Below are 16,859 nucleotides of genomic sequence, written 5' to 3'. Positions count from 1 at the left end.
CAGTTGAACGTCAGTTGAAAAGGAAACCTGCTTCCTATCTCCTAGCTCCTACCGCCCTGCCTCCTTTTCCTGCCCTCTGCTTCCCCTCGGTGCCTCAGTGACTGGAGTCAGGTAACCCCCGGACAGGACAGGACAGGACGGCCCCGGCAGATCGGTGGAGGGTCGCAGGGAGGCGGTGTGAGCGGCGTCCCAGGGCCGTTACGCCTCGTCGGTTGTCGATGTTGCGAGTTCGCCGCTGAAACCAACCGGCGTCTCCTTCCGTGAGCGCAGACGACGGCGCCGGTGACCGGGTGAGAGTCGAGGCTACACAGGTGCTTCGCCACGGAGAGGCAATAATGTGGCGTTGAACGTGTCGGGAAATTCGACCTTCCTCTCACTTTAGGGACGTTTTTGTGTTGTTAGGTGTCGTTTCACCCCCCCCTTGACTGGTCTCTCTGGCGGCAGCACAGGTGAGCGTGTTTGAGCACTTTGGGCGAATGTTGTTCTGCTTCTGGTTGTTTGTTTCTTTGTTTTGTTTGTTGTTTTTTTTGTGTTGTGCGTGACGTCACACACGATATATTGTCCTGACTTGTGTGACACTTAAAAACTCCAAGATGATTATTATTTATTTATTTATTTTTAAGGGAAAGACATTTGTGAAGTTACAGTGGATGTCAAGGTAGCTGCCTTGGTCCCCCCCCCCCCCAATGGCTCCGTAAAAATCATCCAATATTCACAGTTTTCCACTTTAAGAGCTCTCAAGAGCAGAATTCGGGTCGGTTTGGGTTTCTTTTTACAGTGCAGGAGTTTTTACGAGCAGTCTAAATACATTAACTGCAGACACACACACGTACACACATATAGACACATGCACAAGTTTGACTTTATGGCAAAAAACACGAGTTTTATCCCCTTTAACCACACATACACACGTCTGAGCTCTAACTTCATGTACAAAAACCTTCTCATTCCAGCGCACATTGCTCAGCGAGCAGCTGCTCTTAGTGAGTCGCAGCAGCAAACCCAGAAGGACCTGCTGACGGGTTTCAGGATGATAAACCGGAGGCCTCTGGGCTATTTTCCTCAAGTCTTCCTCAGCTGTGCTTTACTTCTTAGGAAAAGAGTCTTTCCCCTGAAAGGTTTGGTTTCCAGCATACCTGCCTCTGAGATTTCAAAGTTTCATTCAAGATCAGGGGACAGGGCATAAAATACTTAAAGCTGATCCCAGCTAATGTTTTATAAGGCGGTAAAAAGGGTAATCACTCTCTTGTGGAGAAGCGTGGATAAAATCCTACACTGTTAAAGATAATTACTTGTTTCAAGTGTCTGGGCTGCTTTGATATTTTAATTTCATTACAGACACGATGGGTTAAGGCTGAATCATTAAAAAGTAGCCTCAGCTTTTAAGCACTCGCACACACCAGAAGACTGAGAACGACTGCTGTGTGCGATGTTGCTGTGCAGCTTCATTCTAGAAATTTAGCAAGTCGAGTCTGAGATGCCATAAATTATGTTAGCACGGCTGTAAGTGATGGGGAAAGATGCGCTGGAGTCCTGCAGAGGAGTTCCGTGCAGATCTAATAATCCAGTCATGCTGCATCCCGAGCGTGCAGTGACACTCAGAGCTTATGAATTTCTAAAGAAATTTAGGGTGTCACCACGGGAAAAGAAAGGATGCATCGTATTAGTGTTCACAGCTACAGTTCACACATTTGTTTTCACTCTGGTCCACCGCTGGCGCAGCGTCATGTTTCCGTGACAACCGACAGAGGAAAAGATGTGTGTCTCTGCTTTTACATGTCGTTAAAATTGCAGATGGACACTCACGCGTGTGCTGCTCCTCTCCTTGTACCTCGTTTCCTTACATAACTCCTTATGTCCTCATCAGATGCAGATGCATCCGCCTATTTAGCGCTAACTTGTAGGCTAACCCAGGCTACTGCGGTCACACAACACACACACCCCATCAGGGTTGGGCTGAAGCTGAGGCCAGGCCGGTGGATGACAACCGCTACTCGTGCACTACAGACCATAATACCGTGTGGCATGTTCACCTGTGCGCAGGTTCCATTTCTCAGTTATAATTTTCAGATATGCTAATGTGCTAAATATGCTAAAGATTAGAAGAGGAAATGTAGCGTTTGGTGTGTCATTCTTTTATGTTTTATTTCTTTCTGCCAACTTTGACACACAACATATTGAATCAGCTCAGGAAAAAAAGTTTTGTCTTTAGAAGGAATGAAGAAGGGAGCTGGAGTCTGAGGATTCCAAACAGAACCCTAAAAGAGTCCCGTCGGCCCGTCCTCAGATGGAGCCAGCTTTGCTGATTTGGAAATTCCCTTATTTTAAATATGGATGACACGGGTCAGAACTGTCGCCTGATCTTGCTTCTCTTGTTTTCTGGGAGACATTGCAGAATTTTGACATGTTTGTGCATGATGTCATTTCTCAGACAGAGAAACTACCACCCTAAACGCCTTCTCAGGGGATCTGTAATCAGTGTCTCTGCAACTGTTTCTGGCTTTGACCTTTTTTTTAAGGCAGAAGGCATTCTTTGCATAGTCTGATGTGTTGGTGGGGATAGTTTTCCTTTCATTCCCAGTCGTCTGTGAAGCTTTGAATCTCCTGCTCAATAGTTGTGAGAGAACAGGAAAGAGAAAAAATCTCTGACTGTTTTTGGTTTAGACTTTGTCTTCTGTACACATGCCCTTGGTTTGACACGATCCACCCGGACCGCTGTGTTGTAACCCAGATTAGGTGGGTAAGCACGCTGAAGGTTGTTCTGGCTGAAAAGGGCAAAGATCTGAGGAGGTAAACAAGGACGAGAGCTGCCTCTTACAGGATATTTTAGTTTGACAAGCTTTACCAATTTTTCACGGTATCTTTGCAGTTAAAACTGAAACCGTTGCATCTCATCTGTGTGTGTTTTTGTGATGACGTCATCACGTGGGCTCAGCAGTTCTGATTTCCCTGCATGTTATTCGACCGTTGAGTCTTTTAAACGGCTCCAGCCAATCAGGAAACACTCACTATCACGACCCGATCAGAAGAGAATGCAGCCTGCTTTAACGGTGGATTATTGATACAATCGATGGTCAAGATAAGGAGGCTTTTGTCCTAACTGTAACTAGATTAAAGGCTGTCCCTGCTGAATGGTGTAGTCACATTTCTTGGCCCCTGGAGTGATTTGATTTTGAGTGTCTGTTGATAGTCGAGTCCCACTCAGATACTTTGTCAGTGCAGAAAAAAAAGAGATGTCCCTTAATGGCCTTTTCTTTTAATTATTATTGAAACAGTGAACAGGCCTTTCCATCACTACTGAGCCAAACCTATAGCGCCCCCTACAGGTGACATGAAGTTACCAATTCAATACTATTGGACTTTATTTAGTATTAAAGCACTAAATGGCCATATAAATGATTTCCATTTAAATTAGACATCTTTTTAAATAATGCGCACCAAAACATGTCTATAAAGTTAAATATCAGACAGAAATATGGTGGTTGGCTCAGTGTCTTTGCCCGAGTTGCCACAGTGGACTCGGAGAATTGGGCTGGGTGCTTGTTGCTTAGGTGCTAAAATATGTTCCTCATGTCGAAGCACCTTTTCCCTACCTACAGCCTGGAAGCTCCATCTTGCAGACATCACATGTGGCTGTAGCACTGCCTTAGCACTGTAACCCTAACCCTAACTTCCAACTAGTTTCACAGCAGTTGTGCTTTCCGACCCAACCGGGGAGCAGGTCACGGCTCGGCTCGTGTTGCCTGAACTGTCGCCCCCCTCAGAAATGTACAGTTAGGAGCCTCGGCGGCCTGCTGGCTGACGTTCAACACTATATTTTAATCAATCAGTCTTTATTGATACGGCATCTGTTAGAATTGTCTCGAGGTGCTTTAAGGATCCCAGGGCCTGACCCCCCCCCCGACAGGCAACAGTGGCAGGAAAACCCCCCCTTTAACAGGAAGAAGCCTTGAGCAGCACCAGGCTCACTGTCCGCTTTCAACAAATGTGTTGTATTTATAACTTGGATTCATATGTAACGTTGTGTCTTTAATACGTCAGTGGTCAAGGTCTTTTCCACCCGATTCCGATTCCTCAGAAATGACATCATGGACCGGGATTTCTGATCCTGTGATTGGATCAGGGACATCCCGTCTTTCTCCTTATCTATGTATGCCGGGCGGGTTTTCACCACCCAAAGACAAAGCTAGCGTGTTGCACCATCGCTGGAATTGTTAAATTGTCAGTTTTGGCTTCCTTCTTCCTTTGTGGAACTGCACGATTTGAAATAGTCGGAACGTTTTTCCTCACCAGAGGCAGCGCATCATTTAAAAATGAGGCTTATATCTGCACAAGTCGCCACCTGATGGAATTGTAGCTCAGACGTTTCATCTGTTGTGTCGAAGTTCACTCATAAATGAGAAAAGTCATGTTAAATTGTATCTGAGAGTTGCTTTAAATGGACCCACAGTTGCAAATAGAGGGCACGTTTCCCCTGTGAGGCCGGATCCTGATTGAGGCCGCACTGCGATGTGACATACATGGCCCACGAGGCCACGTGCACAGAAGCCTTTGATTCAGTCACAATAGGTGAACGGAACCAAACTGGATGACTCTAGTCCTGCATTCCGCCCCAAACCTGCCTGACAGCAGCTGCCCGAGCACTAATCCGGCTCCAGGGACGGATCACTCAAGTGAGCCGGTCTCACACACACCTCACGCGTCTCACACACACCTCAAGCGTCTCACACACACCTCGGGCGTCTCACACACACCTCGGGCGTCTCACACACACCTCGGGCGTCTCACACACACCTCGGGCGTCTCACACACACCTCACGCGTCTCACACACACCTCACGCGTCTCACACACACCTCACGCGTCTCACACACACCTCACGCGGCTCACACACACCTCACGCGGCTCACACACACCTCACGCGTCTCACACACGCCTCACGCGTCTCACACACGCCTCGGGCGTCTCACACACACCTCACGCGTCTCACACACGCTCATTTGACGTGCACAGACGATAAAGTGTCTGGCGAGGCTGTGACGTCATCATCGTCATCGGTCTGTTGATGCCCAGCTGTGTTTTGAGTCCAGATAACACAAATCCGCTGTTATCCAGCAAACTCAGGTCATGCTCATGCTGGTGTATAACCACCCAGAACCAGAACAAAATCTTCCCAAACTTCCCCTGTGATCCTGACCTTTATCCACCCTTTGTGCGGATAAAGTGGCAGATTATTGGGTTTGTGAACATCCAAACGCTGGAATCCTGGTGATTCACAGCATGAAGGAACCCCCTCAGTAATGAAGCCCAGTCAGTCTTTTGGGCATCTCTTTATTATCTGCCCATTATTCGACGTTATTGAAGAGCCACTGGAAGGGTGAGGGCAAAGCTCGAGGGGCGCCGCCTCGGACGCGATTAAACTTCAATATTTAACGAGTCGGGAGTGGGAACGCATAGGTAATCTTAAACGGTGTGATTTCACTGACAGGCGCTTAGCTGCAACTTCAGCGTGCGACAATGTGACTTTTTCCACCGTTGGATTAAATAAATAATCCTGCGAGTTAATCATTGCGGACGACTCCGAGATGAGTCATCGGCGCCGCGCGGCACGTTATTTTCCAGCTCCACCATGCGTGCGCGGCGCACATGACCGTGTTAATGTTTTTAGGCTCTTTCCCAATTCGATGAGTGGATGAGGAGGTTTTACAAAGGCTTCACCATGCTGTCGCTCCAATTTGCTGCTCACGCTAATGTGCTCGCGACTGACTTTCTAACCCAATATCCTGCCACATTTAATATTTTAGATGTGTGCAACAGAGGGGGCTTTTGCCACATTTTCTGATTAGAGATTATCCTCAGATGAAAGTGCTCCAGACGGGATGAGCAAAGTGCAGGAATTTGCCATATTTCTGGTTGCATTGACTCGTTCTAAAGCACAATAAGACACACCCGATGCAGGTTTACACCTTAACTAAACTCAATTGTTAATGAAGATGAGTTGACAGGTGAACTATGACATCATCGGCGATACAATTGGAGGCGTTTTTCCAATCTTGGAATAACCAAACCAAGGCCTTTCCATGATCATTTAGGGTTGGATTTTTTTTAAAGCTGCTTCATTTTGATTGTGTTTATTTTCCTAAATGAAGAATATTTATTCACAGAAGCGACACTGATCCTCCCTGATGAAAATCAGAGCAGTGACAAGTGTATAATTTCACTTTTATCATTATTAGCATCAAAAAATACAAGATAATTAGACTATAATCTCATACGGTGTGACATCCAAATAGACTAATAATAAGCAGCGCAGGGGTGCAGAGATGCAATGGGATAAAAAAAAAATGGTCTTCAGATGTCAAAACTTACAGTTTCAACATTTTTGCTTTTCAGTTTTTAGCAGGGTGGCCGACCGGCTAATAGCAGCATCGTCACAGAGCCTAATCTAATCCCACTGACCTCCGATTGTTCTCTTCGTGGCCTGTATCTCTGTTCCACCGCAGCAGCACCCTCTCACTCCGCATACACACTCCGTGGCACCCCAGCAGGAAAAGAGCCATTGTAATACCAACATATGCACATGTGCTGCAAGCACATACATTCTTTTGCTTCGTGGCTGGAGGAGTGTACGGAAATCAGAGTGGCAGCACGTTTGAAGGGTATTTTACTAACATTACACGTTTTATACAGCTCTGACAAACATTAAAATCCCGGTGAAGAACTAAAAAGGAGCTGCAGCAGTGAGATATTGCACCCCTTTACATTGTTACGTCATGGATATTTTTTGGACCAATATTTTCTGTATTTAATTTCTCATGAAGTCGATATGTTTTTCATCTTTTTTAAAAGGTAAAGTCCTGTAATTCTAAGTGTATAAGAGCACATTTATTTAACTCTGCATGGTTAAAGGATTTAATGACAGACGTGTTGACAAAGATCAGCGTTAGAAACTGATTCTGTTGCTCACGTTTGTTCACGCTAGCAGCACGTTGGGTGATTGAACTGAAGCTATTTCCAGCTTGATAATGAAAGCCACCAGCGGGTGTGGAGGCATTTGGATTTCTAGACAGATTTAATCATTAACTTGGAAATTAATCTCAATCAAGATGATTGTAGTCTCATCTTCGGAGCAAAGGCATTTTAATATGTCACAGCTGGAGCCACATTTAATGAACTCTTCATGGCAGCACTAATATGCAATTCATCTTCCCCTCCAGGTTTCACTAAAGTAATAGTGTTAGACTGATGACAGCGTGTCTGAGAGTGTGTTCACATGTTTGGGTTCACACATGCAGCAAACGATTGGAGACACGTCGCATCTGTTCCCAGATTTGGGGACAGAATGGCAGCGCGTGGGTGGAACAGGCGATTTCATCATCTGGCAGGTCCTGATCTCTATGTTTGGAAGAGCTGTTTCTGGCACATTTACAGTTAAACCATCCCCTTCTCCACCCTCCTGTATCCTTCAGCGGGTGTGCACATGCCTGCTCCCCGCTGCGCACGCTGTTCTGGAGGTTCTCCAGCTGTATGGTGGTGCTTCATGAGCTAGAATTAGGTCACCTCAGAAGAAAAGAAACAGCTGCGTTTGCGTTTACACACGAGGAGCCGAAGATCAAATCCTGAGTCTGGATTCCAGTGCGTCTATGAGACGGACTTTAAAGGGTTTGACAGATGAGGAGGCCCTGGACATGCTGAGATGCTTGTTTTTTATTTCATTGGGCCTTTGCAGCCATCTTCTGTATCCTGCTGAGATGATTGTGGGAGTTGTGTGAAGATTCACAGTTAAGGTGCAAAAAGATTTGGGATTATTTGCAGCGATGCTCACAGCAAACAGCTGATGAATAAACCAAACAGGAAGCATAGTTTTAGGTTTCCTTTGTTCCTTTCCTTTTGTAAATTGACCAGTTTGACCAATTACCTGTAGAAATCTTTCTTTTTTGACACCACGTGTTGGAGAATTATCATATTTGGGGATATTATTATGTTGCAAATCCTCTCTTTTTTGGTTCCTCCTCCTCGATGTATTAACTTTTCGACTTTGTAAGCGTTCCCTTCTCTGCGCTCCTGTCTCATGTCTAATTATTGAAGACTGTGTGTCTTTGGGGAGCTCCTCCACACCCCTCATCAAAGCTTGTGTTTGTGTTTGCTTGTTTATCTCCCGCTGCTATTCTCGGTACTCTCCCACAGCCCCAAAGAGACACAAGTCTCGAGTCCCCATGGAGGTTTCTACTATAAGCTGTCGCTGCACTTGCATTGATGCTGTCAAAAATGAATGTCTGTCTTTAAAAAAAACCAAAGAATACCCCCCAAAAATCCATTTTCTGATGCTTATTTTTATAGCGTCAGTATTTTTCAGTATTCTTCATTATCAATATCATTTCACAAGGTCACAAGGTCAACTGTCCTCGTTTTGTCCTTTTGTCTCCTTCACACCAACATTTTAATCTAGTCACTGTAATCCTGCTGAATGAATGAATGAATGAATGAATGAATATTTATAATCAGGCTTCTCACAACCTTAGCTCTCATTATACAGGTTGTTTGAAATGCAACAGCGTCATTTTGAGTCACATTAATCGTTGAGTGGAACAAATCAAGAATAAATAACTCCCATTATTAATAAGTAAATAAAGTGTTTTGGGTGTGTGCTTCAAGAGTTTTTATTGGTCAACTGTCCATGGTGCTTGCCCTCTGACAGTTGTCATAGAAACCAAGCACTGATCTGAAATCACCCACTATAAGAATACTGTACTCTTGATGTACATAATGGTTTTAAAGACCTTTTTAATGGGTATAAAAATGTTCATACTGCTATTCTCTCTAGGACCTTTGCCTATCTACCCTGTCTCAATGCCAACTCCAGGTGAAAATACCTTTTTATCCAGGTACCTGAAGTTCTTATGAACAAGCCTTGGAATCGTATAATTAATGCTGGACAGCCTCTACATTCACACCTGTACATCCAATACATTTTCCTATGTGGCCATATGGGCTAGTGCAATCTAGGAATGACTCTGAAGTGTCTTTTAAAGACAAAAGAAGCAGACAATTTCAATCAAGGGACGGCTTGGACAAAAGTAAAAGCAGTGTTTTGTTTTTAAACTGACAGTTTTGCATGAATAAATGGAATCATGGCTCTGACTCTCAGCCTTGTCTCTGCTGTGTTGCAGGTGTCAGGATGGAGGAAGCAGACAAGTACAAACAGCGACTGGAAGCCATTGCTGTGAGTTAGCGTGCACAGACACGTGCACACTGTGCAAGTGTGAATGTACACATACTGTATAGTTGTGTGCAGCCTCTGTAGTCAGACTGAACTCAATTCATGCTTTTTATGGTAAAAACAACTGGATGCCATTAAGAATATACAGCTGAATAAACGTTCCCTTTACCTGACAAGGGTTAGGGATGCATTAATATTGACCTATTGTCAGAGAGTATTGGGTTCATCCCGACAGAGGCAGAGGATGATTAGACGGTACTCTCTGACCCATCTGCAGCTTTTAAATGATTTACAAAAGGTCCTCTGGGGTGAGCCAGTGCTCCTACAAATACAACTCCAGGTTGCCATGGGGACAACGGCATGCACATTAGACCTGATGTTATTGTGACAGATGGCTGACCAGGTGTTTTAGTTTCTTTCAGTGATGTTTTATTCACCACTCTTTCTTTCATTAATTAAAATCATGTCTGCCCATCTGAGTCTGGTTCTGTCTCTCATATCTTTCATCAGGAGAAACTTCGGCGGCAGGAGGAGCAGGAGAAAGCCAGGAGAGAAATGGAAGAAGAGAGGCTCCGTCTACAGCAGCTCAAGGTCTGAGACGGACACAGGAAGTCTCCTTCATCCAGGCTCTTATTCACACACGTAGCCTTAGTCCTCGGCTAAAATCCCCGGCTGAACCACCCTGACCTGTTATCAAGTTGATAGCAACCAACTGTGTTTCCCTTTTCTCATGATGTGCGCATACTTCCCCGCTTCCTGGTATGCCTTTTTTTTGCAGAGGTTAGAAGCAAAGCCTTTCCTTTGCTGAAATATGTTATTATGCGACCGTGTATCCTGCTGCTCTATTGTTTTCACATCATTTCCCACAACTGCCGTTCCCACTTCCTACTCCGCTGTGGTCCACTGGAATAACGCACATTCCACAAGTTGTGAAATATGTGCAGCTTGTATTTGCATGCATGCAGATGTGTTCGGTGTACAAATGTGAGAGGGAAGCATGTTCAACCGTGTCTGGCGGTCAGCACAAATCACAACATTATGGATTGTAATGACATTTTCAGGAATGTTGATAACGACCACGGAGATGCAAAGAAAAAAAGCTGTGGAAAAAAATTAAATTGAAGAGAACTAAAGAACTTATTTCAAGAGCATATTTCTCTGACGCGATGATCAGAAGGCCTGAGCGGTTTGTTCGTATGCAGTAGTTTTAGCAAACATAATTAACTGTGTTACTGAAACAAAAGCAAAGAACTTGGAAGTTCTGTTCAGAGGGGGCGTAATGTCACAGTTGTTATTCTGAAGCCTCCAGCCATGGAGCCCAACACAGTCCTGTAAGTTAACGATTTGCTGTTGTGTGTAACTGTTTCATGGCCTGTCGAGATGAGGAAGTTCAGGGAGTAATGAAGTACTGAGGCTACATGCTCAGAATGTCACTGGCAAAACTGTAAAAATATGTTGGCTCCAAACCCTCCAGTCAGGAAGCCATAAACCATAAATCCCATGTAAAACCTGTTTAACTTTCAGTGTTGCCTGGACATCTCCATCTTCAGCAAAACACTATTCATTTTCATACTAACCCTCCTACAATCAACACTGTCTAGGAAGACAAATCTGGATGGAGATGCCGAACAAGTCTATGACTTGTCACTGGTTTTCTTATCTCCTTGAGATTAGTTAGAAAATATAGCAAGGGCGTCTGTTTATTACCGCCGTTGGTCACCACGGGGACAATTTTCTGGCTGTGAGCTTACACGTGATCCGCCTGTCGTAGTTTTCTGTTGCTATGGGGTGATAAGGTTGTTTTTTTTGGGGGAGAAACAGTTCCTGAAACATGTCAGGATGTGGTCAAATATGTCAACATTTAAAAGAAGCGGGGAGAGAAATGCCAGAGGATAAAACCTCGTCCTCTCTTTGTGAAGGTTGTAGTTTTTTCCTCTCAAATTCTTTTCTCAATATCATATTTCTTTAGTGTTGCTCCAGTTAAGACTATTGGGCCAGTTTGGTTTGACCTTTACTGATTTGCAGCGCTAACCAAAGATACTGGAAGATTCATGCTTCATGGCAGGACAGGAATAAAACCCGACTTTCTCCTGCTGCCTCTTATTGCAGAGGAAGTCTCTGAGGGACCAGTGGTTAATGGAAGGAGCTCCCCTGTCCCCAGCTTCCCCGGACACTCAGAACAACCCACGCTCCCCACCGTGGGGCTCTGAGGCCCAGGAAATGGAAGAGCGGGATGATCAGTGCAATTGTGGGTGGGTGTTTTTCTCACTGGCACCCACCATCGAGTGTTTCATAACCGTTATAAATGTGACAGTTCACATTGTGTGTGTGGTGGTTGTGTGTGTGTGTGTCTCAGGCTGCAGTCAGAGAGTCAGCGATTGACCGAGGAAGAGGACAATAACCCAATGGAGAACAGGCAAACGGTGAGGAACTCGCACAGAAGCACAAGAACACACACTTGTTCTTGTTCTTTGGACAAGAAAGCGGCTGAAACTGTGTTGAACACTCTTGCTTTATCTTCCAGCTTGCACGTCTGGGGTTTTTCCCATGAATATTGTATTACCTCCCTAATGTGCCTTTGATGTAGAACCTTGTTCTGTAGCAGGAACTGAATTTGGACCTCTGTTACATGAACAATTCAGCACTTAATCCACTCTGCTGCTTCCAACTCACTCAGGTTCTTGACAAACAAGAGTTTTCTTCTCTTGAATATTTCATCATGGTCTTGTATCCTTCTCCCTGGATTTAGGAGTCTTCCGACAGTCATCGTAAAGCTGATTTTGTTGATTTATGTGTTTCACCTGATATTTTCTGAGAAAGTCCTTCAGGTTAGAGCCCAGCAACGCCACCTACCGGAGCAAAGAGAAACGCATTTGAAAGAACTCCCTGAACAACTCAGGACACGTCTGAACTTCCGCACAGAAGATCAGAAAACAAATGAGATGATCAAAGAATGAGACTTTGACCCAATAATCTCCCAAACATCAAGGCCAAAGGGCTTGGATCATAAAGCCTCCTACCATCTTATGTAACCTTGTATTACTGCATATGCACACTTCTTATACTTTGGAGCAGCAATCATAGTTTACCCCCCCCCCCAAAGAGGTAACCCCCCTCTTCACACACACAAACGTTATTTCCTAAAGTTCAGAAAAGTCCTCTGAAGGAAACAAGATCTCTCCAAGTTGCTCAATTCTCCAATCAGAATCATAGTCCATAATCTTCAATCAGCAATTCTTCCACGCAAAATCGGGTATTTTGAGCCAGATTGAGTGTAAAGGACCCAAACTGGCTCTGCAATCATATTCCAAATACTGGAGAGCATGATCCAAAATGTTCGTAGCTCAGGGGTAACTGGCGACGAGGATGCAGAAACACCACTTACTGTGTGATTAGATGGCTGGAATGGAGGCCAACACTCATCGTTACTTGTGTATCTCAATATCTGCTGGCATATCAGGGCCATTTTATGATTCCTTTACAATTTTTAGTCAAACAAGTCACAGGGTTCACGTGTGACAGTAACAATGCTGGAAAGACCTGCTCGATTGGCCAAATTTGAATCGGATAAATCCTGATGATGGATTACTCAGCGTTAGTGAGTTAAATTTGACAGCCCTACTTTAAATGTACGATAGGACTGTGATGTAAAGTTTTATTTTCCTAAACTGAATGTGCATTTACGTGACGAGCTTTGGGCTTTAAGACGATTGGACTTTTTATCCAAAAGTGACTGTTTCCAGCACATCCGCTCCCTCTTGTGGCCCCCTGACAGTTCTGTCTGCAGCAGAGATTAGAAACTACTGTACTGGTTTTCATGCAGGTCTTCAGCACAGGGGAAAATATTTTAATAGAAATCTTTGCGTTTGCTTTCATGATGCTTGTTTGATGTTCCAGCATTTGCATTTTATTTGTTGCCTTTTCATATTCTCTTTAAAATCCAGCAGCGTTTCCACCACCACAGCACAAACGAGCTCACCAGTTGAGCCACAGTAGATTTAATTCCTCTCTTGTCCCTCTTGCCCAGCAGGAGGCAGCAGAAATGGGAGAGGCTGACGCAGGTAAGCCAGATCAAATAAACCTTTGCTTATTTCTTTCTCCACACATTAAAATTGACATATTTGAAAGTAACTTTTTCATTATCTCACAAAGAGAAACCGATGATTGCGTGCACATATGTCACACTGTAAGGTCGTAAAAGCTCCTTCTGCCTGTCAGAGGGAGCAGAAGAACACTTCTGAGAGCGTGTTCTGGGCCATTAGATGCCAGATATGGATCACTGGATCACTTTTACACATGTAGATGTAATTCAGTATTTGATTGAGTTGAATACTTGTAAGCAGGTTTTAATTATCAATTGCTATTATTAATTAATTATCAGTTGTTGCTATTGCTAATACAGTAATAAAAATCACTGTCTTCCTCAGGAAGTTATGCTCTCCTGCAGAATATAGAAAACAACGTGGGTAAGTATAGTCCCATGTATGTAATAAAGCTATGGTGAACATGCTTTATGCCTTTATTCTGCATTCTGTTCTCTATTTTGACTTACTGCAAGCAGCCTTTACTGATAAAGAAATATAAAATATAAAAGTTTCACATGCAGTGCGTTTAAAGAGTCTACACACCCGAGATAAAATGCTCAGTTGTAATTTAAACAGAGGGCAGGAGAAATCATCTCGGGATTTAGCATGAAACAGAAAACCTCCAGGGGGGAAATAGATAAATAAAGAAATGTTGGGAGAGACTGGTACAAATTAGGTGTACCATGGAGCAGGACCTTACCCAGAAATGGACGACCCTCTGAAATCAATGAAAATGGGAGAAGAAAACTGATCAGAGAAGCTTCCCAGAGGCAAAGAGCAACTTTGAGAGAGCTGCAGGATTTCCTGCCGTCATGGGAGGAGAGCTGCACACAGGAAATGCAATCTGACACATTTAGAGCACTTTAGTAAAGAGCAGTTTGCAAATGTTGCAAAGCCAAAATATGCTATGCTAATAGCCTCCCACCCAAGAGCTTGAGTGCCACAGTAACAGCACTAATTTAATGGTGTGTCCATGTATGCAGTCAGGTTACAGTATTTATTTTATTTCTATTGTTCACATTGCGGGTCACATTGATGGTGGACATAATGTCTCTTTACTTGCCTCACAAAGAACTTGGCATGTTTAAAGGGGTGTGTAGACATTTTATACCCACCTGCTGTGATAAATATTCACATGGTGAATAATGTTTGCATATTTATGTTAATATAAGCTCATGTGCTATACTTGCCTTCTCAGAGGACATGAAAAGGTCGGCGCACATGCAAAGTTGTACAAGTAGAAACTGTATATGTCAAATTCAGCATTTAGTTTTTAGTATTTTGTGTGCATTTCACACATTTATCTCACTGTGATGGTGAGTTCTGTTTAGGTCATTGTGCACATTAATCAGCCGCCATATGTTGGGATGGCAACTGCAGTCACTGGCTGTTGCTGACATTGAGGTCATGTCTATGCAGTCATCTGTGATCCTCCTCACAGCAGAGTTGTTTGTTCTTTTGCTGCTGTAGAATCTGGAGATGGAGTTTTTGCAAACCAAAGACCGTTACCGGAGGAGTCGGCAACGCTTTTAACAGATCATAGAGGAGAGGCAGAGGCAAGTAGCGACTCTCTAGATAGCAGCCAGTCCTCCAGCAGTGGAACTGTTGCTGCTCCAGTGAGCAGAGATGGTCTGAGGACGAGCGTTTCAGAGGGGGGGGGCGGCACCAAATCCAAAGGACAGCGTGGAGGAAGAAGAGCTAGCGCTGATGGTAGAAGAATGTGCGATCGGCGCGGATGGAGAGGATGAGGAACCTAAAGTTAATGAAGGTGAAATTAAGGGGACACAGTCAGAAACAGACCTACAAAAACAGGAAGTTGAGGAGGAAGAAATTAAAAGAGAGGCAGAAGAAAAGCATGAGGCAGCGCCTGCAGGTGAAGAGATGAAACAGCCTGTCCCTGCTCCTCTAGGGGCCACTGTAGTGTCTACTGGGCCAGTCTACTCTCGGTCTAATTCCATCTCTGAGCGAGGGACTGCAGTGATACAGGAGGGAGCTGACATCGCTTTAGAATCCCAGGAACCTCCTCCTCCACCTGGTCAGTTCCAGGAAGTGTTCTTGGTTGATCCTCAGAACAACAAGCGGACAGAAGGAATGCCGGGAGAGCAGGATTCCCTTCTGTCTCAGGCTAAAACCCCCAAATCTCCCACCGAACCAGCAGCAGCCGACACATCGGCCCAGTCAGAACCCAGAAGCCACGAAGAGCAGAACAAGATGTCCAAGAACAGAACCGGCCTGTGCTGCACCCTCATTTAAACAGCCTGTTTTTTGTAGGCGATTCCTTTATTATTCAGTCATTTCAGATCTAGAGCTAAAGCTAAATTATTGTCGTAATTCTGTTTATAGCATAATTTTCTTTTCCATCTTTTTGCAATGAAAATTTTGACAACACTAATAAGACTAATATATATATATATATATATAATTTTTTAACTCATTTATAAGCAACTATATATTTGATAATGGTTTTGCTTTCAGAAACAGCAATAAGTGAGTGTGAACGTCACCTTTGGATGAATAAATGACCTGATTAAACTGACATTGGTCACAATTTCCGTTGTGTCTTTCCTCCAGCCCCTTTTCCTCACATGTTACATTCATCCTGAAAGTGCAGCATTGCCTCATTTAAAAGAAACACAAGTCATTGTTTGAGCTTCTGTCTCATTCTCGACTGTGCTCCAGTTCATTTCTGCACCTCTCTTTGGATCTGCTGAAACACGATCTGCTGGCCTGTTCACGTTGTGCCAGATAATGAGCTTCAAGGCTTTCGCTCGGCTGCAGCCTGCGTTAACCAGCGTGAGGACACACAGTGTTACCAACCGCTGTGGCAATTGTAATATAAAAGATGGATCAGTAGACCTTTCTTTTAAAATTAGAGAGCAGATTAAAGTGCTTAAATCTGAGGGACCAGTTTTCTTATGCTATTAATCATAGACTTTATATATCATCCCTGCTCCAACTCCATATTTGCCTGATCAACTGTATTACAAAGCCTAAGTCAAGTATGAGCACTGTGGGACATGGGACAGTGTGACAACAGGATGACTCCAGGAGACCTTCAGCTGTACATTAACCTTCCCCCACATGTGCTGTTGTGACGAGAAGTCAAGGTTTTAGTTGGAAATCTGTTTTCTTAAACATGTTTTTCTAAATCCGGGAAAGTGAACTGTTTCTAGATTTGCCCATTTGCAAATATTGACTCATTCATTCGTAACTCAGGTGATCCGGGTTGTTCCGACATTGCGAAACGGGATCCTTTGAAATAAATATATAAAAGGCTCCATCTCTTCAAAGCAGCAGTTTTCGCTCTTCTCCTGTGAGGCTGAATGATTCCAAATTATGGGCTGTCTTGTTGCCAGCGCCGTCCTCCTCTGCTGGATCAGCATGAGCCTCGCAGCTCCTCTGGCCTGCGAAGATTTAATGCGACCTTTGGATCAACTCCATCCGCACCGTTTGGTGGGGAGATGGGCTTTAGTGGCAGGAGGTCTTAGCCACCTTCCATCTTTGGAGAGATTCAGACAAAGAGACAGTGCTTCAATACACTTTCCTAGCAACAGCA

The 16,859-nt window shown here is 44.2% G+C and overlaps 1 protein-coding gene across 5 annotated transcripts; it reads left to right on the top strand.

The window, feature by feature from the left end:
• On the top strand, positions 1 to 15,851 carry palm3 (paralemmin 3). 5 transcript variants are annotated; one of them, XM_011613101.2, is made up of 9 exons: positions 34 to 311; positions 403 to 449; positions 9,169 to 9,221; positions 9,729 to 9,809; positions 11,328 to 11,470; positions 11,575 to 11,641; positions 13,246 to 13,279; positions 13,646 to 13,684; positions 14,774 to 15,851. In XM_011613101.2, the coding sequence occupies exons 3-9, from the start codon at positions 9,177 to 9,179 to the stop codon at positions 15,049 to 15,051; spliced, it is 687 nt and encodes a 228-aa protein (XP_011611403.2). In that variant the 5' UTR covers positions 34 to 311; positions 403 to 449; positions 9,169 to 9,176; the 3' UTR covers positions 15,052 to 15,851. The 5 variants fall into 5 exon arrangements, with proteins under 5 accessions (XP_029707141.1, XP_011611405.2, XP_011611403.2 ...); XM_011613102.2 differs by having other exon boundaries at positions 36 to 290; XM_029851280.1 differs by having other exon boundaries at positions 53 to 290; positions 13,249 to 13,279; positions 14,774 to 15,848.
• The last annotated feature ends 1,008 nt before the right edge of the window (positions 15,852 to 16,859 follow it).

This window comes from Takifugu rubripes, chromosome 17 (assembly GCF_901000725.2).
Source record: "Takifugu rubripes chromosome 17, fTakRub1.2, whole genome shotgun sequence".
Lineage (NCBI taxonomy): Eukaryota > Metazoa > Chordata > Actinopteri > Tetraodontiformes > Tetraodontidae > Takifugu > Takifugu rubripes.
This window is presented reverse-complemented; position numbering and strand designations above follow the sequence as displayed.